The sequence below is a fragment of the Pistacia vera genome, unplaced genomic scaffold (assembly GCF_008641045.1).
Source record: "Pistacia vera cultivar Batoury unplaced genomic scaffold, PisVer_v2 Contig225, whole genome shotgun sequence".
Classification (NCBI taxonomy): Eukaryota; Viridiplantae; Streptophyta; class Magnoliopsida; order Sapindales; family Anacardiaceae; genus Pistacia; species Pistacia vera.
This window is the reverse complement of record NW_022196030.1, coordinates 1,818,895-1,843,278: the sequence shown is the minus strand read 5'-3', so window position 1 is coordinate 1,843,278 and position 24,384 is coordinate 1,818,895. Positions and strand designations below refer to the sequence as shown.

Here is a 24,384-nt window from a genome sequence, read left to right as displayed (position 1 = left end):
AAATCTTGTTCTTTTTTCTCTGGGTTCCTATGAAATGCTTTCTTTGTTTGGGCAAGTGTTTTTCTTCTTTTTTGTGTTGTGAGAAAGATGGTGAGGTGGTGCAAAGCAAATCTGTTTTTCAGCGTGTAACCAAATCAACATGGTACTGGCCTATCTCTGCTTCAAAACGTGTCCGCTTTATGTTATATGAGGGGTTTCCAGTGAATTGAAAATCACATGCTTGTGAGACGTTCTTCATCGTTGAGCAGTGAGTTTTAATGAATAGGCGTTGTTCTGAGCAGAAATAAGGGTTTTCCCGAGAGGAGGAATTATCAAAAGGCTCATTAAAGCACAGGTAGGTCACCAAATTTTATATTCAATTAAAAATATTGTTCGGTCTTTAATTGTTTAGGTGTCTTTAAGATCAAACTTTGAGCGTTTTAGGTTTCTTTTAAATGAAAAATTATATGGATTTTTAATTTTCCGCTCATAGGTTGATATCCATATTGTTAAGCTAAAACTTGGCATACATATGTAATTTAAAGATTAAATTTGATTTGTTCTTGTTTCTTTATTATCACCCCGGTAAAGTTCCTGGGACATGTTTATCTGCACGTGTTTAATTGCTTTCTGTGGTATGATTTTGATAGGGTATGTTTGATTTGATGATTAGTATGAATTAAATAAAAATTTGCTCTTTGATCTGTTAGCAGAATCGGCCTTATAGGGAAATCCCCAAAAGTGTTGGGATAAAGGGGCTTGCAACACTAAACATGAGACGAGGTGGACTCTGCACAAGATCTGTAGACTTACTTCTGAATGTGGGGACAAACTTGTTGTTGTTGATTTCTTTGTTCGTGGTTGTGGTGGCGGCAAAGCTCTCCATCCCAAGGTATATCTTCGAACATATGAATGTGACTGTGGGCGAACTTATGTCAGTAACTTTTATGTTAGGTTTAAAGTCAGATTAAGTCTTATGAATCGGGGGTTTGTTGTCTTGTGGCAGATAGTCAATTGGCAGAGCTGCACCCAGATGTGCAGTTTCTTCAGGTGAAGTAGAGGAGCACAAATTCCATGTGTATAGGTACAATGTCATGTGCTGCCGTTTTTCGGTTTTACAAGTGGGCTCAGGGGCGCCGTAGTAGCTTTTAGCTGCATAATGCCACGGTTAGTTCGTGCGTGCGATCTTGTTATCTAATTTTAGGATCATGTTATTGTTCTTTAAACTGCCAGTGAAGACCATAGGAATCATGAATGATTAGTTAATGAATATTATGTTGTTGTAATTACCCAGTTCCAATCACTGAAACATATGTATTTCCATATGGATCTGAGGTTGTTTCATTTGTCAAATTTATTATCGTTTGAAATAACTAAGAACCATGGATCAAAATAATGAGAGCTTAATTTCCCCAGAAAAAGGTATATACAAACCAGTTGTGCCGTACTCTTCAAGAGATTCAGTTTTGTGCGCATATTTTGTAATATACACTCATTTATCTTGTGATATTCGCTTCCACCATACTGACGTTTTACTTCTTTATGTGACATATAGCCCGATCAAGAAATTTAAAGGATGCCTTTGGCTAAGCACACTAGGACCGTTGCAGCCTTGAGCCACAATAAGGGCTGAGGAAAAAGAACTCGAGTGATTGGCTGTAACAAAGACCTCTCCTTAAACTATAACCAAAACCACAACAACACGGCCCTGCCGAAGTGGAATTACCTGTACCACATGTAGGTCACCAACCTCATACAATCTCAGATCTGTACGTCTTACTCGTTACCTTCAACACCTTAAAATCTAGGTCAAGACAGTAAAGAAAAAACGTAGTGCTTTGGGAGACGATATGCGGTTAGTTTTTGCCAGCCCACACCGTCCTCCATTACCCTGTACAGGTCCATTTGTGTGTTTCTTTCATTGGCTAAAATACCCAATGCCAGAAAAAGTGGAACAAAATAGTAGAGGTTTAATCATATGTCTGGTGTCCAAGGAATTGCAGGCTCTTGGATTTATTTTTTTTGGATCTAGTTGCTGATTCTCAAGGGTTGTTGAAGAGCCAAAATTTTTCTCTTTTGTGTTTGTGGTTTGCTCTTGTTGGAGGCTAGCCCTTTGTGGTGTAAAATTCTTGTAGTTTTCTATTGAGGTGATGAAATAGTACTTTAATCCATAAAAGCTCTTATATATATATATATATATAGTATATATAGAGCTAAAATATGAGTCTGTATTAAATCTGTAGTATGTGGATATAAAGATGATTTTTCTTTAGTTTCTCGAGCATTCTGGTTGATAAAATCTATATATAGGAGCACTATTGAGCACTTGTATTAAATTGAGTATGTGATATAAGATGATTTTTCTTTTATTTCTCGAGCATTCTGGTGAAAACACTATACTATGAGATTCCATTTCATGATTCAAACTGGGTTTAGTCATCAGAATAATTTGCTATTTTTGATATATAGACAATATGATATTTAATGATACACTATCAGGATATTTGAGAAGCCTCAGGAATGAATATGACCCTTGAAGGAAAAAATGCAGAATTATACAAAATGGAAACCATAAAACCGACGTCGCAAATGGGAAGGGAACGAAAAATGTCACCTTCCTGATAGTTTGAAATAATCTTTTTCTCTTTCTGTTAAGTTAATGAACTGTTGAAAAGATCATAGAAATTTCAAGAAAAGTATAGAGCTTTCCTTGTGGCCAACAGCCAAAAACCAATTGATCTGATGGTTGATAACACAATCCAGGGCCACAAAGAGCACCATAAAATTTGGCCATTAGCATTACAAAATTTGGAGAAATCAAAACTTATAGTTTGTGTCCCTTTCTGATAGACTGGTCCACAAAAGCAGATGGTGCATTAGCATATGCTGTGAGCTAAATTGATTGAACAGAGAAAGCACTTATTAAAAACACTTGTTAAAGGGTAAAAGCAAAGATTGGATAAGATATTGCGTGCGTCGGCTGTCGAGGGAACGTGGCCTTTCTTACTTCTAGCATTGCATTACCCAAAATATAGGCTTTGAAATTGAAAACTCTGTTCTCTTTTCTTTCCGTGTGTCCACGGTGTGTCCACCGTTTGTCCATGGCCTTCCTTTCCCATCAATTGGATTTTTGACATTATTCAAGATTCAAAATCTGGAAGCCCCTCTCTTGTTATCCCATGTGTCTAGGGTCTTGTCCATTCAAGAACCTGCTTCATACATCTGTTCGAATTTTAAAAGCAGCCTCTAACCCATATGATTTGACATGGTAATCAAGAGTTTTGAAGAGATTTATTTATTATTATTTTTAAATATGTTTTAACAAATGTTGTAAAATCATTTGATGGAAAGTTTTGACCCTACTCCTTTGGTGGCCAGTATTATTACTAGGCCATTAATCTCAGAAAAGCATGCATAAACAACAAAACAAATGAAACAGTTTCTGCACTGTCTAAGTAAGCTTCATTTCCTTTCGAATGAAAACAATGTTGTATTACTCTGGACACATGTCACTAGATTATGCAACAACTGTCTGCCATTCATTACCGTTAGCACAACCTTTTTGTTTTTTTTGTTTTTTGTTTTTTTAGTATGTTCAAACTAGTCTTTTAAGGTTTTTAAACGAATAATTGGGTAAATTCTCTCGGTGATCATCCTTATTAGTGTCTAGGAAGAGTTAAACTTAAGAACCTGTAATGAACCTCTTTGCTCTTTTACCATCAGAACTTAAGAATCTATGAAGTACTTCTTTACTCCTTTATTATAAGATCATTCAGTGGTAGTTGATGACGATAATTTATGAAAAAGAAGGAGAGAGCAGTGACAAAGATTTGAGAAATTGAGATGGAGCTAGATATCTGGTTGGAAATTACTAGGTAACAAGTTAATAGCATTTATTTTTCTCTTTGATAATTTTTCCCAAGTAAAAAAAATGGGACTTATTTAGCACAAACTCGAAATTTTAAGTCTTGATCATCTTAAGTGAGCTTAACTTTCTCAATATCAATGCCTCATTCAATATAAACAAAACTTGGACCAAAATTTGACAGTGAGCTTGAGGTTATGGAGATGGATAATTAAAAATTTATGACATGATATCATACTACAAAGGAGCTTTAAATCTAATTTGTCAATATAGTATCATTTTAAAATACACAAAGTAGAATACAGTATATTTTTGATTAATTGTCAGAATAACTGTATTAATTTTTATCTCCTTTTAATAATTTCCCATGGTTCTGAAGAGCCACTTTCAGTGGTCCACATGGGAGTGGACTGACCAACATGACTTGGCATGATATAAGAAAATGTCCTGCAACTGTTGGTTCCCTGCTTAATGATGTTCCAGTTTTTCCAAGCGATAATTTATCTCCAACCATAGGGTGATTCAGTGTTATAGGAAAATACCAATATACCATGGTTATGAACCATTGAACAAGAATTGTACACTTAAAACTTTCTTAACATAAAACCATGCATTCAACAACATCAATCTAGCAGCAAATAGCCAAATATCAAAGATTGAGTCCCCATTAATGAGCTCTGATGTTAGTATATACTGCAATCTTAACAGGCTGTATGAAGTTCTTGTTCAAGCTTCCATATATAAGGGTAATATGAAAACTGATATTGGTTTTGATGTGTGAGGCCAAACACTAAGTAACATTTAAGTCTTTTTCCACCTTAGTTTCTTTCAAAAGTCCAGCTCTCAGTTTACCTTCCTGAACCAGAATGTTTACTAGTACTAGCTGATGTTTCATTTTTGTTCTGGATGAAATGACCAACCATTTCATGGAACTGCTGCAATCTTGCCAATGGGATTATGATGGATGAACGATAACCATTCATCACCTGCAATTTCAATACAAAAGAGATTTTGAAAAAATACGAAGTACTAGTATCTAAGAATCATTAATATACTATGATAAATTTACCTCAGATATCTTTAAGAAATTGCCCTTCTTATTGCTTCCAAGATCAAAGTAGAATTTCTTCAAGCCGGCTCTCAGCATTTTTGATTCCCCAATGCCAGTATTATCATTCTGTGAAGGTTCTATATATAACTCTGCCACTGTCAAATTTTCAGCACTTGGACTATCAGTGGAGTCAACTTTGGCATCTGATACCTTGTTTGGTCGTTTCAAAGGATCAAATCTTGTCTATGTCATCACAAGTAGAAGAAGAATCCATTAAGATCTTTTCTTGAAAGAGAAACCAACTATTACCACAGAAAATAAAACAGAAAAGCCAAGACCTCAAAAGGAGGGCACATATGTTTTGCAGTGTCAGCAAGCTCCACTAATGTCTTTCTGAAATGTTCCCAACCATTGTTTTCTGAAGGAATGAATATGGTGTTTTTTGCTTCCCTTGATGACGCTTTCCAAACCTGCAAGCAGAACGTTGCAACCATCAAACACAACAGAACTAAGACAGCTCAAAATGCACTATATCATATCAATATTTGTTGATTTCTCTCACTCTTATTACTGATCAAAACAAATAAAGACAAGGCATATTTCTGAAAGGTGAAAATAAAGAAACAAAAATGACCACAGTGCAGATAAGTAGAAAAGAAAATGCAACATGTAAGCTCAATCAGCAGAAATCCTAAAAAATTTTGATCAATAACTTGTTCAGTTGGGACAGGAGCACAACTTCAGATGAAGAATGTGCTGAGGTACATAGAAAAACATGAGTGAAGTAATGCTTCCCAAGAAAAAGAAAAAAAAAAATTGACGATAAAAGCTTGTGTATAAAACCATACCTGAAGATATATGATGAGAAAGTTCGAAAGTATTCAAGACTGCACCGGAAAGCAAAGCTCAAATTTGTAGAAAACCACATCACAAATACAAGATGAGAAGGTTCAAAGTGTCCTGGACTCCACAGAATGCTAAGTTCAAATGATTTCAATCCCAATCATGGGATTATTTAAAGTTGAAATGCTACTAATTTGAAGCCTAAATTTCCTAATAGTGGTTTTGTTACTCTGCAGCAATCATATTATAGTAAATTATTTGAAATATAAAAAAGATGACCCAAGCAAATCCAACAAAATCATTGAGAAAAAACTTTTGTTTGTGGAGGTGAAAAAGAAATAATAAGTAGGTGTCTTGAAAATCAAGTATATGCAAAGGTTCAACATCTCAAGATACAGTTCTTCTGCTTAATTATTCATATTTCAAGGAGAGTGCTAGATCATTTCAAGAAGCACATCTCAAGGCTCAGCATTGAGCTTATATTTCTACATTGACACACAAATACCCAGCAGAAAAGTTCCTGTAATAGTGCAAAGTTCCATGGCAAATATTCATATACACAACGTGGATTCTAACAATCCACATATCTCACTTCTTCACCTTTAATTTAAAAGATATCAAAATCATCACCAGTCATGTATAACTTCATAATATACATAAAACCCACACTTGGCCAAGCAACCTCTACAGCATTCATGAATCTAAGATAGCTGATTTTCCAGCCCATTTTAGTTCTTTGAATTGATGATACTTTTTAGTAGTTTTCCTCAACCTTCCAACAAATTTCTAAAATGCTTACAACGAAATGGCCACTGACCTTTGAAATAAAAACTCTCCCAACAAGTCAAAGGTACTATTATGATTTACAAGCACTTAAAAATAGGTGGAGATAATAGACAACCATTTTACTTTACCTTTAGAAACTGGCCCCATTTGTTCTGTCCAACCATAAAGCGAAACTCCTACACAACAGAAAGAAAAAGAAAAAGAAAAAGAACCAATAAAATAAAACCTCAAAGAAAAAGCTTTCCAACTCAGAAGTTGAAACCCATGAATAAAAAAACTGTCCCAAAAGAAAAAAAAGAGCAATGAAAGCTACAGTACACATACCACTTTGTCATCGATCTTAAGTTGTTTTGGTTTGCTAATTTTCTTATTCTGTTGGTTGTTTTCAAAATCAGAACAAAAGCCTTCCAAAACATCCAAGAAGGCAGCAAGTGCCTTTGAAGGGATCAAAATAGAGTGATCGTTTAGTGAAGATATAAGCATAAATTGATGGTGAGCATTCTCCTTGTACTCAAAACAGAACTCACTCTGCTCTATCCGTATGTCCTTTTGTAGAAACAACACTTCCATATCACCAAAAAAACCTCCCGGTCCCGGTCCCGGTTTCTCCATTTCTCAAACTCAAAACAAAGAATGGAGAAGATTTCTTTCAGAAAATAAAGAAATGAATGAATGTATAATAAATGAAAAGAACGTAGGGTTGGCGGCTATTGGCTACTTTAAGAAATGGAAGTACGAAAAAAGAATTGAGTTGGCAATATAAAAACTTTATATGTGTCTTCAACTGGGGATGAATGAGTGGCCAGAGTCATTTCAAGTTCGGAACATATTTGTGCCAAGTGCCAGCCTTAACTGTGAGGATCTCACGTTGGATGCTTAAGTTTAAGGGTTCTTTCACCCATCATATCGGTATTTTTAGTTGGGTGATCTTTAAATTAGGTTAAAATATACTATTGTTGGGACTCAAGCCCAATAGAAGTTTCAACCCAAAAGACTGATTGGCTTGATAAGTTGAAAAACTCCTAAATTTAAGTACCATACTTTGTATGTGTGAAATCCCGAAATGAGCTCCTAACATAAATTGGCAATTTAAAAAAAACTTGTAGGAGGGTCTTTAATTGATTAGCGGTTGCTTGCATTGAGGCTGTGCAAAACCAAAACCCAAAAACTCAAAAATCTAAATGGGACCAAACTAAATGGTGCGGTTCGGTAAAGTTACGAGATACTTTTATGAGTTGATTGGTCTGAAGATTATAAATTCGAAGAATTCCAAGTTAAATCAAAGGATTTGTATGTGTTATGACTTGGGTTTTGGAGATGGACTTGGAATCGAGTTAAGGAGCGAGTTGGTGGTTGAGTGGGTTTGGGATTCTTCTTTGGTCGACCAATGATGAGTGAGATTATATGGGTAGATTGTTAAAGGGATCCAATCCCTACTGTACACAGCTTTTTTGGAGATAAATTTCTATGCCTTACATTCATTCATTCTTCTTTTTATAGACTCTAATGCAACTGACTCAACTACTGCCACTTTGCCCATTACACAGACGTGGGTTACTTGCTAAAGACTAGGAATTAAACTGACTCAACTACACCCCCTTTGTCTATTACACGGACGTGGGTTACTTGCTAAAAACTAGGACTTGAACAAGGAAAATACAAAAGACTCATGCATAAAATAAGGCACTGCGACATAACCAACACCATCATAACAAATTGGTTCGTAATATCCCCTCCTCCTCCTCAAAAAGAGCCCTTGTCCTCAAGGGCTATCTTTGGAAACCTCATCTTTAGTTCTTCAAGGCTTTTCCACGTGGCATCTATAGGAGATAGTCTAACCCACTGTACTAGTGCTTCAGCTTTCCCTTTCCATATGCGCTTGTCTAGTATTGCTTGAGGAGTTGGAACCATACGAGACTCTTTATCTAGTTCTGGAAGTTGTGCTATGACATGCATAGAATCCCCAATCTTTGGTATGAGCAATGAAACATGGAACACAGGATGTATCCTTGAATCCTTTGGCAAGTCAAGCTTATGAGCAACTCGCCCAAGCTTCTCTATTATCTTAAATGGGCCATAATACTTAGGAACAAGTGTCATATTCCGCCTGAGGGCAAGGGAAGCTTGCTTGTATGGCTGAAGTTTAAGATAGACCCAATCTCCTAATGAAAATTCCCTTTCCCTGTGAATCCCATCATAAACTCGTTTCATACGAGATTGAGCCTTCTTCAAAGTCTGACGCAATTCCTTCAGTGCCTTATCTCTTTGAAGCAACTCATCTTTGACAGCTTGTACCCTTGCAGTGCTGGGAATATAAGATAACAGAGTTGGAGGGGCCTTGCCATACACTGCCTCAAACGGGGTCGTCTTAATTGCGGAATGCCAACTTGTGTTATAGCAATACTCTACCCATGTCAGCCATTGCATCCATTCTTTGGGCCTGGTTCCTCTGAAACAGCGGAGATACATCTCCATGGTGCGATTAGTTACCTCTATTTACCTGTCGGTTTGCGGGTGGTATGCGGAGCTAAAATTGAATTGAGTCGCATGTAGTTGAAAAAGCTCCTTCCAAAACACACTTGTGAAGGTCGGGTCCCGGTAGGGAAAAAAGGCCAATTTTTTTTTGTAAATGTTTTTTTTCATATATTACAAAAATAAAAATAGTGTATAATTTTTTATCCAGATAAGTCCAATGGGCAAAAAAAAAAAAAAAAAAAGCCGAAAAAACTTAAATTTATTATAAATTTTTTACATATATTTCCACCGAAAGTTTAATGAAATAACAAGTTTATACCTCTAGTTTCATATATATTTCAATTTACACCTCTAAATTAACACATTGAATTTCTTTTAACAATGAAAAGCTAAAATGGTCATTTACATATCTCAAATTACTCACCCCCAATTCAATCCTAAATTTCGACATTGACATAAATCATCTCCATCCCTCTTTCGCCGCCGATCGTTTGGAGTTGATTCCGGTTGATTTTCTCACCAAAATCGATCGGAATCATCACTTTTTCATTTCCCAAGTGTTTTCCCAGCCTTGATAACCTTTGATTTGACCAATTTTTTTACTAATCTCGCAACATAACTCCACCACGCGCGACAGCCATTTCTAGCCTTTTTGACATGTACCCGGCGTTGTTGGCCTTCCCCGACGCCACCATCTTCCTCCCTTCAGCGCTCTCACCAAAACCCTATCATACCTCATCTGTTTACTCTGCCAATTGCCAGCCACCGATACCTTTTGGGCCGCAACTTCTTGAGCCTTTTCCAATCAATCCTAGCATTAGAAATCACCCATTTCACAACCCATCGCTTCCTAGCATCTGCTCTCCAAAACCCCTCACCAACCTGACCCCGTTAGCTCGTCGGTCGTCGTCCACTTCTACTAGTGATTTTACATCTCAAAAGGTAAGAAAAATAAATTTGAAATAATTTTTTTAATATATGTTTATATTATTAAAAGGCTTTCAAAATAACTCTTGTTTAGGATCACAAACGTTTTTGAGACGGCGTAGGTCTCGGTTACATACTATGACTCAGGCATACCATGAAGTTTGAATATTTTATCAAAGAAGACACGACAACCCCTGTAGCCGTATATGGACGATTTAATTGACCAAAATGGCTATATTTAGATAAGCGATCTATTACCACCAAAATTGTTGACTTGTCGTGAGAGAGTGGAAGTCCTTCCAGAAAATCCATGCTAATGTGCGATCAAACTTGCGTAGGAATTGGGAGTGGATGGAGAAGTTCAGTTGGTTGTCTGTGCTCAGCTTTGTTGCGTTGACAGACATCACACCTCTTGATAAATTCCTTGAGTAGCTGCTTAAGACCAGTCCAATAAAATACTGCCTTCAAGCGCTGAAGCGTTTTGACAAATCCCTCGTGTGTGCTATTATGGAATTGGGATAGTATGTCCTGCAAGAGTGGTGAGTCATCTACAAGATAAATGCGTTCTTTAAAAAAAAGTACACCTTCATGGTATCTCCATGGACCAATGGCATTGTCCTTTAAACATAACTGGACTAGTCGTTGGAGCTTGGGCTTAGTTGCCGCTTTTTCTTTGATGGCCGAAATCCACTGCGGAACAGGAGAAGAAATGGCTTAAACCTCTCCTTCATAGGTGCTTCATGAAAGCGCATCTGCAACTATATTTTCTCTTCCTTGTTTGTACTCTATGGTGAAATTGAACCCCCCATCAGTTTATATAGCCATTTTTGTTGTGCAAGAGTGGTGATCCTTTGCTCCCACAACTACTTAAGACTTCGTTGATCATACGGATGATAAAAATCTTTCCTAACAAGTAAGGCCTCCATTTTTGGACCGCAGAGACTAGTGCAAGCATCTCCTTGTCATAGGTTGACATGAGAAGATTTTTTCCAATAAGAGCTCTGCTAAAGAATGCTATTGACCTCTTGTCCTATAATAACACAGCGCCAATTCCAGAGCCAGACGCATCACATTCCACCACATAGCTTTTTGAAAAATCAGGTAAGGCTAGAATTGGTGCCTTTGCCATCACTTGCTTTAAGTTGTGGAAAGCTTCCTCAACAGTTTGGGACCAAACAAACCCATCTTTTTTTAGCATTTTTGTGAGTGGTCCGGCGATTTTCCCGTAGTCCTGAATAAATTTTTGATAATAACCAGTGAGGCCAAGCAAACCTCGAAGCGCCTTGGATGTAGTAGGTTTTGGCCAATTAAGCATAGCCGTAACCTTTTCTGGATCTACCGCTACTCCTTGGCGAGTAATGATATGGCCCAAGTAAGCTACCTGTGTGTCACCAAAATGACATTTTTGCTTTTTCACAAATAACTTGTTAGTTCGTAAGATATCAAAGACAACTTTCAAATGTTGTAAATGGTCATCCCATGACTTGCTATAGATTAGTATATCATCGAAAAAGACAAGGACAAACTTACGGAGATGCTCACGAAAGATGTCATTCATGAGGGCTTGAAATGAGGAGGGTGCGTTAGTCAGGCCAAACAACATGACTAGAAATTCATAATGCCCACTATGTGTTCGAAAGGCTGTTTTGTGGATATCATGAGGATGGACTTGAATTTGATAATAGCTAGAGTGTAAGTCCAACTTTGAGAAGAAAAGAGCACCATGTAATTCACCGAGCAACTCATCTATCACCGGAATTGGAAACTTATAATTAATGGTCACTTTGTTGAGAGCTCTATAGTCGATGCACATCCTCCATGACTCGTCTTTTTTCTTGACCAATAACACAAGTGAGGAATAAGGACTTGTGCTACGCCGAATGACTCCTGATTTTAGTAAGTCGCTCACCAACTTTTCAATCTCATCTTTTTGGAAATGAGGGTACCGGTATGGGCGTACATTGACAGGTCCAGCCCCAGGAAGGTGCGGGATGTGATGATCATGCTGACATGGTGGTGGCAGGCTATCTGGTTCAGAGAAGATGTCAACATATTCCTCAAGTATTGCAAGTAATGATTCGTTGATCGGTTTGACTTGTGGGGTATCATTAACAAGACCACCTCTGGACACCCTTGTTTTAATACATGTTCCAAGAAAAAGTTCTCTACAAGCTTATCTTGTGAAGATGCTAAGCCCTACAAACATACCTTTTTTCCCAAAACTGTGAAACGCATTTGAAGCTGGGAAAAGTCCCTGATAATGGGGCCCAAGGTGCTAAGCCATTGAGTGCATAGGATGATCTCATATCCATCCAAGTGTAACAAATAGAAACCTAATTGAAGCGGTATACCTTGAATATGGAGCGTGACCCAATTGCACTGGCCTGGACTGGTCAACCGTTCTCCACTGGCTACTGCCACCTCAAACGACCTCCCTTCTCGCGGATGAAGCCCCACTTTAGCAGCCAGAGAATTGCTAATAAAATTGTGTGTGCTCCCTGAATCGACCAATATGTGCACTGGTAATGAAAACAAAGTCCCCTTTAGCCTCATAGTTTGGGGGGTACAAGCTCTAGAGATTCCATTGAAAGAGATCTCAGGCATGCTCTCACTGTCTCCTTCAACTTCTAGTGGCCCTTCTCCATCATTGTCTTCATCCTCAGGCCAACAAGCTTCAATGACAAATAAGCGTTTGCATTGATGGCCGGGAGAATATCTTTCATTGTAGCAGAAACAAAGACCCTTGTCTCTCCTTTCTTTGACTTCTTCTGGCATCGTGCACTTAACTGGAGAAGCCAGTGGGGTGTGCAATGGAGCTAGAGCTTGCTTGACTTTAGAGTTATCCAACAGCGAAGGGCGTCAGATGGCGTGGTTCCGGGCTTCAAAAAAGCGAGCAAGGCCAATTACTACTTCTAACGTTATGGGATTTCCAGCTCTAACATCTGCTTGCAAATTGTCACGAAGTCCACTGATGAAGCAACTAACTTGCTGTTGTGAAGTGACTTGACCAGCCCGTGAGAGAAGGCGTTCAAACTGTGTCTGATACTCTTTGACACTCCCCAACTGCTTCATTTTGATAAGGTCAGCAAAAAAGTCTTGGAATTTTATGGGACCGTACCTTGCATGTACTCCTTGTTTAAACTCCTCCCAATTCATGGCCCCATGCGTTTGCTTGTGAAGTTGCAGCCATGTGAAAGGAAGCAAGTGCCACTCTCTCCTCTTCTAAAGTGCACTGAAATAAAAAAATTGCTGCACCCGACAGAGCCAACTTGTTGGATCTTCACCGCCGTTGAACCGAGGGAAGTCAAGCTTGACCAACTTTGGAGCACCGGAATTAATGGAGGTTCCTGCGTTGGTTGAACTATTGGAATGTGTTATGCAACGGAAACATAAACTCTAACGCTAGCTTATTGAATATAATAATACAAGTAGTAAAGCATAAATAAATTGCCAAAATTAAATGCAAAAATAAAGAATACCAGGAATTAACGAGGTTCGGTATTAAAACCTACGTCCTCGGGCGCTGCAAAAGAAAGCTCCACTATCTCCAAACAATATTACAAATATTTGGGCAATACAACAAATACCCAAAACAAAGGGGAGATACAACAAAACTTGCAAACTAAAGGGTCCTTAAAGAAAGAACCCTAAACAAAAGAAGTATAATGGAATTACAACTTGGGATACAATTAACATTGATTTAGGTCCTTATATATAGGCCCCAAAAGTTTCCCACTTTTCAATCCTAATCATGTGGGACAAACAACCTTTCTTGGCTATTACATATAAGTCCCTAAACCTTTCTCCATATCATTTCTACCCCATGTGATTTTGCTAAAAGCCATTTTTCAACAAATCTCCACCTTGGCGAATTAGCAAACCTTCATAGTTTTGTATTCTTCTGTCAAATTTTGCAACACCTCCAAATGCTCAAAAAGCACAATCAAGCTCGCAGGATGTTGATCAAGTTCAAACAGTGATTGAACTTGATCATTGTCACTACTTTTGTTAAGACATCTGAGGATTCTCAGCAGTCCCAATCTTCTTAATAAGATTCTTCCTTCAGAAATAATTTCCCGCACAAAGTGGTAACGCACTATATGCTTGGTGCGAAATGGAATACTGGATTCTTGCTAAGTGAATAGCACTTGACTGTAGAATAGATAGTGATATTTCTTCTGACTAATTTTCAATTCATCCAATAGCCCTTGTAACCAAATAGCTTCCTTCACAGCCTCTGTAACTGCCATGTATTCTGCCTCTGTAGTAGACAAAGCAACTGTAGACTGCAAAGAAGATTTCAACTTACTGGAGCTCTAGCAAGAGTAAATACATATCCAGTAGTTGACCGACGCTTGTCAAATCACCAGCATAATCAGACAACATAGCCAACAGCAATTGACTAAGATTTTCATCCCGCTCAAAAACCAAACCAATGTTTACAGTACCTATAATATACCGTAAAATCCACTTCACAGCTTGCCAAGTCCTTTACCAGGATCATGCATATACCTGCTCACAATTCCAACTGCATGTGAAATGTCGGGCCTAGTACACACCATTGAATACATCAAGCTACCAACCGCATTTGAATACGGAACTTTTGACATATACTCTCGTTCTTCATGCGTATTGAGAAATGACGCACAAGTTTATATGAGGAGCAAGTGGAGTACTTACAGGTTTGTACTTTCAGTTATGCTAAAACGTTGTTAGACCTTCTTTAGATACTGCTTTTGTGTCAAAAAAACTTGCCATTTCCTCTATCTCTAATTACTCCATACCGAGAATTTTTGGCTTCCCCTAAATCCTTCATCTCAAATTCTTGATTTAGTTGAGCCTTTAACTTCTCAATTTCTTCTACATTCTTTGAAGCAATCAACATATCATCAAATATAAGAGTAGATAAATGAGAGTACACCTTGTAGCCTTTGAAAATACACACAGTTGCAAATTTGCTTCTTGTGTACTCCTGACCCATCATAAACCTATCAAATCGCTTGTACCACTGCCTCGGAGATTGTTTCAAACCATAAAGCGATCTTTTCAGTTTACAAACCCAAACTTCCTTCCCAATACTCCTAAATCCTTCTGGCTGAGTCATTAGATTTCCTCTTCCAAATCACCGTGTAGAAAAGCGGTTTTCACATCAAGTTGAACAAGTTCAAGATTCATCTGAGCAACCAAGGCCAACAAAATTCTAATGGAAGAATGCTTACAACTGGAGAAAATACCTCATTGAAATCTATTCCTTCCTTCTGAGCGTAGCCTTTCGCCACCAACCTTGCCTTGTATCGGATGTCTTCAAATTCGGAAATCCTTCTTTCTTTGCATATACCCATTGCATCCAATTGCTTCTTATTCTTTGGTAATTGAACAACCTCCCAAGTTTCATTCTTATGGAGAGACTGCATCTCTTCTTTCATGGCTTTCCTCCACTTACCATTTTTGGAACTGCTAGTTACTTCATTATAAGTGGAAGGAACTTCACCATCTTCAATTGGGAGGGCATAGGCCACCGTATCAGCAAAACGAACAGGCTTGCGAATTTCTCGTCTTGGCCTATTAACAGCAATGGATTCTTGTGAGGTTCTTGGGAAGAATCCTCTCTTCATCTCAATGAACTCCTTATCATAGGAGTCTCATTTCCAGCTGGGCTAACTGATGTTGTTTCAAATCCACCTGCTGCAGAGTATGCTCCACCTGTTGCGGAGTACTGAAAACCTTCATCTGACTTCTTGTTTTCTGTTCAACATAGAGACTCATCAAATGTCACATCCCTACTAAACAGTATTTTCTCGAACTTGGACACCAAAGACGGTATCCTTTCACACCTGAGGTAATCCCATAAATACTGCTTTCTTTGCTCTAGGATCAACTTAGATCTTTCACATGATAATAAGCAGTGGACCAAAAACATGTAAAGAGTATAATCAGAAACAGGTTTCTAGACCATTCTTAATCGGCGTCTTGTTCTCAATTGCAGTTGATGGTAGACGATTAAGAGAGACACGCATATATAACTGCCTCAGCCCAAAACTCTTGCCCAACCCAGAATTGGACAACATACATCGAACTTTCTCCAATATAGTTCGATTCATGCGTTCTGCCACCCATTCTGCTTGTGGTGTATTTCTTACTGTAAAGTGACGTACTATTCCTTCATCTTGGCAAACTTTCAAAAACGGATCACTACGATACTCCCACCATTATCTGTACGTAGCTGCTTGATCTTTCTGCCAGTCTGAGTCTCAATCATCTTTTTCCATTTAAGGAAAACACCAAGTACGTTATCTTTAGTTTTTATCACATACACCCAAACTCTTCTGGAAAAATCATCTACAAAAGTGACAAAATGTGCTACCTCCCAAAGATGTTGTTTTGGAGGTCCCCACAATCAGAATGAACATAATCCAAATACCTCTAGTATTATGGATTGCGGTGCCGAATTTCACTCTTGTTGTTTTCCCAGAACACAAGCTCACAGAAGTCCAGCTTACAGGTCTTTGCACCTTTCAATAAGCATTGATTCACCAAACTAAGTAAGGCTTTTTCACCTGCATGCCCCAACGCATATGCCACAGCTTGAGCATTTTGAATCTGCATCCTTCGCACGACTGCAGCTGTCGTTTCAATAACTGTACTACCATTATAGTAATACAAGTTGTTTCTCCTCGTGCCTTTCATTACCACAAGAGCGCCTGAAGAACTTTTAGAATTCCATCTGCATATTCACGTGAAGCCTTTAGATTCCAAGGCTCCCAAAGAGATGAGATTCTTTTTCAACTTCGGTACATACCGAACATCTGTCAGAGTTCTAGTTGAGCATCATGATTCTTCAACCGAATTGAACCTATCCCAGTTGTTTTACAAGCATCATCATTGCCCATATAAACAACCCACCATCAAGTTCTCAAAATTAAAGAACACTCCTTGTGGGGACACATATGATAGGTACAACCTGAATACTATCCACTCATTTGATCCAGAGGTGGATGGTAGGCTAACTAGACAGAAATCAGACTCATCCTCTTCACACTCAACACGTATGCATCAGAAGTAGCTTTGCCCTCTTTTTTTGCAACTTCGGACAATCTTTCTTCCAATGCCCTTTCTCACGACAAAAGGCACATTGATCCTATTGAGTTTTCCCTTTGAACGAGATTTCCTCTTCTCTCCTTTTTACGACTCTGATTTTGACTCCGCCCTCTTGCTACAAGAGCTTCTGCTGACTCATCTCTATTCTCCTTCTGATCTTCTTCCGAATTTCATGATTGGACAGAGCAGAACAAACTTCTTCAAAGGACCATTTTCTTTCCCATGAAGAAGTGTAATACTAAGATAGTCAAACTCATCTGGAGAGAATCCAATTAACAACATAGCCTTATGCTCATCTTTGAATGTTTCATCCAAATTTAACAAATCAGCAATTAATCTGTTAAATGTATCAATATGGCTACGATATTCGTACCTGGTCTAACAGACGAGAAACAGTCTTTTCATCAAATGAAGCGTCTTTGTTACTTCTTTTCAATGTTTTCCGCGCCTTCCATAACTTATTTGCAGACGTCTCTTCATGAATGGATATTTCTGCTCTCTACAAAGACATGAGCGAATCATCCCACAAGCTTTTACGTTCAACCTCACCCAGTCTTTCTCATAGACATCTTTGGTTTTTCCTCCTCCAGAACGATATCTAGATCCTGCTGTACAAGCTATCCATTACCTCAATCGCCACAAGCCAAAATATTTTGGCCATCAAATTTTTCAACATCAATTTTTGCATTTGAAACCGTTACATCTTTACTGGTGCGGATGGTGGTGCGCAAACGGTGCTGCCTCGAACAATGAATCCTCGGACGGTGATGCATTTATGCCTACCAATTGGCTTGGTAACAAAATTCCCATAAACCAAGCTCCACAAATTATTATATTCAATAGCTAACCAACAAATTAACAATAGCCCTAGGTAGTAGTAAGTGCTGAAATGATTAAATACGCACCAGGAAAATTCCCAGGAAACAATGGAGGGGTCACAAAGGTCCCACTAAATCCAGTCTCCTTAGACTTTTATCGTTTTTGACAGAATTTTCCTAGACATGCTATAACCATACAATAGCTTCTCACTGTCCTAAACCTAGGCTCTGATACCAATTGTTATGCAACGGAAACATAAACTCTAACGCTAGCTTATTGAATATAATAATACAAGTAGTAAAGCATAAATAAATTGCCAAAATAATGCAAAAATAAAGAATACAGGAATTAACGAGGGTCGGTATTAAAACCTACGTCTCGGGCGCTGCAAAAGAAAGCTCCACTATCTCCAAACAATATTACAAATATTTGGGCAATACAACAAATACCCAAAACAAAGGGAGATACAACAAAACTTGACTAAAGGGTCCTTAAAGAAAGAACCCTAAACAAAGAAGAAATGGAATTACAACTTGGGATACAATTAACATTGATTTAGGTCCTTATATATAGGTCCCAAAAGTTTCCCACTTTTCAATCCTAATCAATGTGGGACAAACAACCTTTTCTTGGCCTATTACATATAAGTCCCTAAACCTTTCTCCATTATCATTTCTACCCCATGTGATTTTGCTAAAAGCCATTTTTCAACAGAATGTCCTGTTATTGCGAGATTGGGACGTTTCTCCCTGCTCACGCAAACAAGGCTTGAGTTTCCCACTTCGACGACCAAGTTGCAAAGAGCTCGGTCATCCGTTCAATGAGCTTCTCTTGTTCGACAGCAAGTGTGCTAACCTCCTTCTCTAAACTCTCCATTCGATGCTCCATTGCCCCTGGCTCTGATACCATTATTTACGACCTGGGTTTTGGAGATGGACTTGGGATCGAGTGAAGGGGCGAGTTGGTGGTTGAGTGGGTTTGGGTTTCTTCTTTGGTTGACCAATGATGAGTGGGATGATATTGGTAGGATTGTTAAAAGGATCCAATCCCTACTGTTCACAGCTTTTTTGGAGATAAATTTCTATGCCTTGCATTCATTCATTCTCCTCTTTATAGACTCTAATACAACTGACTCAACTACTCCCACTTGCTAAAAACTAGGACTTGAACAAGGAAAGTACAAGAGACTCATGCATAAAATAAGGCTTCGTAACAGTATGTATAATTGTTTTTAAAGAACATATTATATCGTACAAAGAATTTGAGTTTTGGTTAAAATCCCCATCTTCTTACAAAAAATGCGTTATTATTAATGTATTCTTGTATATATTACAGACAAACTTCAATAAAAACATAATGCAACAATGTGAAATGTAACCAGCTGAATATATATTTACCTGAAACTCAACTGTAATTCTCTCAACTTATCAAGATCAAGATCTATTTTTTAATAATATTTTTACTCGTCAATCGATCGATCACAAATATGTATTTACTCCTATAAAAACTCATATTCAAAGAGGATTTTGATCCTGCAACTACTACTTAATCAAGCAAGACGGTGTGGTTGAACAAATAAACAACATGAATCAAAAGATGGCAATGCAAAAGTTTCTATTACTCTTATAAAAGTTAATAAATAAACAACATAACTTAAAATATCAATAATGCTATCTTTTCAAAGTTAGGATCTCAATCGATGTGATTGTTGATGTGTCAATATCATATAAAATATATAATTTTTTGGTATATTATTGTGTTTCTTATAATTAATAGAGTGTGACACATTGATAACTATATCAATTAAGATCCCAACTTTATATAGCTAGTATTACTCTTAAAATATGTATGGTGAGACAAAAGTGTTATATATAATTTACACAATATATATCCATAGAACCTGTAGAATCAAAGCAAAACAGCCATTTACACAACAGAAAAGACAACACAGAGAAAGAATCAGAATATATTGATGAACAAAGAAAAGGGAGTACTCAGCCTATCTTCATCCATCAATCTACTAATTCATCTGATCCATATAATGATCAATTGATCTCTTTCTTTCCTTAATCTTACCCTTTGGACTATGTGGAAGACTACCAGCTCTCTGAGGCATCCTAATTCCATAAACTGGCTCATCAATTCCGTATTTACTATGACTCCCAATTCCTAAAAGACTCCTATTTGTTGAGTTACTTCTTGTGTAGAACGGATGTTGGCCATGCCCCATCTGCGATGGCCTCAGGAAATCCGCCTGTGTCAACGACGCAAACTGAGACCTGTGACCCTGGTAACCGTGCGCGTATGGCGGCTGCTGCTGTTGCTGCTGCTGATGGTTCGCATAAAAATGATGTGGAAGTTGGTGGAAATGGTTGCTATTCACGCCATGGAAACCGCTACCGCTGACACCGCCTCCAAAACCACACAGACTTGGCGAGCTTTGAACCCTGTGCATCGGAAGTCCACTGCTCTGGTAACACTCCATGTTCAAGATGAGGTCGGGAGGGAAAGAATCGATGGTGATGCTCTCCGGGGAGGTGGATTTCGGGGACGAACATGCGGAGGAAATGCCGAAGGGAGAACGGGTGGCATTGATTGGAGGGAGCTTCCAGTGACCGGTTGTACGGACAAGGCCGTTGATGGCATCGATGTAGCGTTGTTCGATGGCATGGGGATCCATGGACCCGGCTTGGTTCTCGAGTATGACAGGATTTGAGGGGAAGAGAAAGGTTCGCAGCTTGGGATTGCCTTCAGTATCTTGACGATCGTATTCCTCGAGCATATGCCTGAGATCTTCATCAGTTCGGACGGATACAAGGGATTCGAAATCCTCAGGAATCAGCTGGTATTTCAGAACCATGTCTCCTTCATACATTGTGCCAATCTTCTTCATTAACTCTGCAATCTCATGAAATAAAGCTGATTAAAAATTAAAAAAGTCTATACAACTTATCAAATCAATTGATTAGTTTTCAACATTTACAACATCTTCCAACCAATATTAAACTCATTGGCAAGATATTCCTTCTGTTTTCTAAAATGATGAAAACTATATCTATTTCCTCATTAAAACCACTAGAATACATGCACCAATATCAAGAATTCTGTTAAACCCAATATAATTCACACACATTCACATCATTTCTCACATAGTTTTCATATATTCATAGAACAACAGTCCCACCTAATGTCCCACCACCTTAGGACCACCAATTATCAAACACACAAATACATTCGAAAAGAAAAAAATTTATAAAACACTGGACGTATATGATATTGACTCGATAACATTATTATAACATCAACTGATATAACCAATCAAAACGTGTCATGTTTTACCATTTCTTTGATGAATATCACTATTACTACATTTCGAATACTTAACCCCATTATATATGTTACTAAAATGATACGTTGTCTGCATTAACAATGTTACATTCTCGGCAACCTTAAAGGAATGAATGAATGGATCCGGTAACATATATAGAATTCCATTATCCTAAAATATAAAGATTGTAAATATTTACTGGAGAAATTGATTTCACGAGGCACAGCAATGACACGTGTCTCGCCACCCATGTACTTTAGGCTACCATCAACGGCTCTGGGCAATATTTTCCCACCATGGCTACACAAAAACTTCACCCTGTTCCTCGGAGAAGACGAAGACAAGTTTTCATCACCTGCACCACTGCCATCGCCAGCGCCACCACCACCGTCACTGGCCATAGATGACCAAGTTTACTATACAAAAAAGAGTCGGTTTGGATGAATATAATATAATCGAATGCAATGAAATAAAAGAATGGTTGAATGTGAAAAAAAAAGGAAGAGATTATTAGTGGCAAAAAGCTAAAAATAGCAAAGGGAAAGAAGGAGACCACAGGTTGGAGGTTGGCTGTTGGCTATTTCTTGGGGTCACTGTTTTCCTGTTTTATTTCTTTATTTTTTTGCACGGAATTTTGAAGATTCAGAGTCAGACACTTGTGCCGATTTGTATTGCGGATATCCATGCAAATATATTGCGAATATTTGAGAAAGATTCATTTACTAATATAACCTTTAAAAAAAATTATATCTGCTAATATCTACATTTACTAATATAACCTTTAGAGGGCGTGCGTTTAATTCAGGAATGTTGTATTACTAAAAATGTGCGTTTGATTAAGAGAATGTTAGATTAATGGAAAGTTAAATTACCTTGAAAATTCTTGGGAATCTTTAGAAAGATGAGTTTGGTTAGTTGGAATAAATTGGTGGATATGTTATATTAATATGTTTGGTTGAGAGGAATAAATTGGTGGGTATGTTATTTAAATTATTAAATTGTCCTCTTTTTAAATATTAATATAATATTATTTTTATTATTAATTTTTGAATAATTCTTCTAACCCCCAACATTTTAGATTTAGCTACAACACCACAGTTTATATAAAATTTTAATTTATAACAAAATAACCCCCACCACCCCTACCACTGCCAACCACGGCCGTCCACTGCAGGAAAGTCGTTAGAGTCGTTAAAAATGGCCGAGAGTTGGTGGGAGGCTCCGATATGACCGTTTCTGGCCATATTGATGGCCAAAAATGGTCATATCAGAGTAGATTTGGCCAGAAATGGCTAGAATAGATATGGTCATTTCCAGCAAGATCTGCTCTGATATGACCGTTTTCGGCCATCAATATGGCTAGAAATGGCCATATCAGAGTCTCCTGGAGCCTCCTAGCGACTCTCGATCATTTTTAGCGACTTCGATGACTTTCCGGTGGCGGTCGACAATGGTTGGCCCGCTGTTGACGTTGGTGGCTAGGTGGCGGTGGTGGTCTGCAATTTGTTTTAAATATAAGGGCATTATTATCCAAAAACTTAATTAAACAATTAAGATTGTAATGGTGGATTAATGTAAATTGATTTTAAAACAAAGGCATTATTGTCCAAAATTTTTATTAATAAGGGATAGAATTTTAACAAAAATAAGATTACTTTGGTAATCTTACAATATCTAAGAAGATGTAGGTAATCAGATTATCTCCAATATTACCAACAGTAACTACTACTGGTATTGGAAGATTACCAGAATCTCATATTATATTACTTGACAACCAAACATGGTAATCAAGTAATATAAGATGACATAACCCTAGTAATCTTATATAACCTCCAACCAAATGCTCCCGAAATGTTATATTAATGAGAAGACATGTTACTTTGAAGATTATTGAGATTGTTATATAAAATGTGTTTAATTAGATTGGAATACATTTGTGGGTATATTATATTAATATGATTGGTTGGAAGGAAGATTATTGAATTGCCCTTCTTTTTTAATATTAATAATATATTATTATTTAGATTATTTTTTAACCGCGTACATTTGAGAATTTAGCTAAAACATCTCACAATAAAAGTTTAGAAATTAACAAAAACACCCTAATCACCCAAGAGGACAGTCGGTCGTCAACTACCATCGCCAATCGTTGGAAGATGCATGACCGACTAGATCTGATCATTGACGACGACCATATCCATGACCAAATCAGCGCATGACTGGCCAAATCCAGTCGGTCGTGCGCCGTTTCGACGACGTCCACCAGTGGCTAATGGTGGTGGCTAATGGTGGTGGCTAGTGGTCGATGGTGGTGGTTGGCGACGGGCGATGGTGACCAGGTTTGGCATTCTTGTAAATTGTTTTCAATACAAGGGCATTTGTAACAACTTCTTTCTTAACTAATATACTTAAAAATTATATAAAGATAGAATAATGCTAACCTTACTCACTCTCCCTACTCCTCTTACTCACCTTTGTTAAAAATCTACTTTTTCATCTTTTTAACAAAGGTGAATAAAAGAAGTGAGTAGAGGGAGTGAGTAAGGCTAACATTACTCATAAAGATAATACATATAAGTATAAATGAAAAGTAAATGGGCCCCAAAAATTTCCTCTTTATTTAACATACAATTCTTTACATAATACAAAATAGCATATACAAAAGCTTTAGCAACGGTGGACAGTGGTGCCATTTCTCTCCGCTTCTCGACGTCCATCCGACCACTTCTCACCTATTTCTTGCGAAACATGGAAAAATAACGGGGTGAGCACAAAATTGCTTAGTAAGTAAATCCTCTACTCTTTCATCCCCATGACTTTCTCTTAAACTCTTCCCTTACTTTATTCTTTTTCTTTTTCTTTCTCTCTTTATTCTTTCTCTTTTCTTTCACTGTTTCTAGTTCCCTCTGTTCTTTTCTTTCTTTCTTATTCCCTTTGTTCTTTCTTTCTTTCTGTTTTTTCTTTCTTTTTGTTTTTTCTTTCTTTCTCACTAACCATGAGGGAAGTCATGGTAACATGCATGAATGAGATGCACATGCACTAATGCAAGGAAATGCATTTTCTCTCTTCTTTTTCTATTTCTATTTCTTATTCTGTTTCTTTTCTTTCTTGCTCAAGCTTTTTCATTCTTTCTCGTTCTTTCTTCTTCTTTTTCTTCTTCTTTCTTATTCTTCTTCTTTCTTTATTTTCTTATTCTTTGCCGATTGGACTCAG

The 24,384-nt window shown here is 37.7% G+C and overlaps 3 protein-coding genes across 3 annotated transcripts; all 3 read right to left on the bottom strand.

The window, feature by feature from the left end:
* Positions 1 to 4,631: 4,631 nt before the first annotated feature.
* On the bottom strand, positions 4,632 to 7,409 carry LOC116130880 (transcription factor Pur-alpha 1-like). The gene is made up of 4 exons (XM_031416576.1): positions 6,849 to 7,409; positions 5,234 to 6,700; positions 4,914 to 5,138; positions 4,632 to 4,830 (listed from the first exon to the last, which is right to left on the bottom strand). Exons 2-4 carry the CDS (start codon positions 5,387 to 5,389, stop codon positions 4,693 to 4,695), a joined length of 519 nt encoding a protein of 172 aa, XP_031272436.1. The 5' UTR covers positions 5,390 to 6,700; positions 6,849 to 7,409; the 3' UTR covers positions 4,632 to 4,692.
* Positions 6,644 to 7,136, bottom strand: LOC116130793 (transcription factor Pur-alpha 1-like). Its single transcript, XM_031416479.1, has 2 exons — positions 6,849 to 7,136; positions 6,644 to 6,700 (listed from the first exon to the last, which is right to left on the bottom strand). The coding sequence occupies exons 1-2, from the start codon at positions 7,134 to 7,136 to the stop codon at positions 6,644 to 6,646; spliced, it is 345 nt and encodes a 114-aa protein (XP_031272339.1).
* Positions 7,410 to 19,863: 12,454 nt separating the features above from the next.
* Positions 19,864 to 21,572, bottom strand: LOC116130791. The gene is made up of 2 exons (XM_031416478.1): positions 21,371 to 21,572; positions 19,864 to 20,741 (listed from the first exon to the last, which is right to left on the bottom strand). The coding sequence occupies exons 1-2, from the start codon at positions 21,570 to 21,572 to the stop codon at positions 19,864 to 19,866; spliced, it is 1,080 nt and encodes a 359-aa protein (XP_031272338.1).
* Between the last annotated feature and the right edge of the window lie 2,812 nt (positions 21,573 to 24,384).

Excerpts from the sequence above, each read along its gene's own strand:
- LOC116130880 (XM_031416576.1), bottom strand. The coding sequence starts at position 5,389 with ATGGTTGCAACGTTCTGCTTGCAGGTTTGGAAAGCGTCATCAAGGGAA. Across the intron at positions 5,139-5,233 it reads ATATGTGCCCTCCTTTTGAG|ACAAGATTTGATCCTTTGAA; the intron begins GTCTTGGCTTTT and ends GTGATGACATAG. Across the intron at positions 4,831-4,913 it reads ATTTCTTAAAGATATCTGAG|GTGATGAATGGTTATCGTTC; the intron begins GTAAATTTATCA and ends TTGAAATTGCAG.
- LOC116130793 (XM_031416479.1), bottom strand. The coding sequence starts at position 7,136 with ATGGAGAAACCGGGACCGGGACCGGGAGGTTTTTTTGGTGATATGGAA. Across the intron at positions 6,701-6,848 it reads TTAAGATCGATGACAAAGTG|GAGTTTCGCTTTATGGTTGG; the intron begins GTATGTGTACTG and ends TCTGTTGTGTAG.
- LOC116130791 (XM_031416478.1), bottom strand. The coding sequence starts at position 21,572 with ATGGCCAGTGACGGTGGTGGTGGCGCTGGCGATGGCAGTGGTGCAGGT. Across the intron at positions 20,742-21,370 it reads TCGTGAAATCAATTTCTCCA|AGTTAATGAAGAAGATTGGC; the intron begins GTAAATATTTAC and ends ATGAGATTGCAG.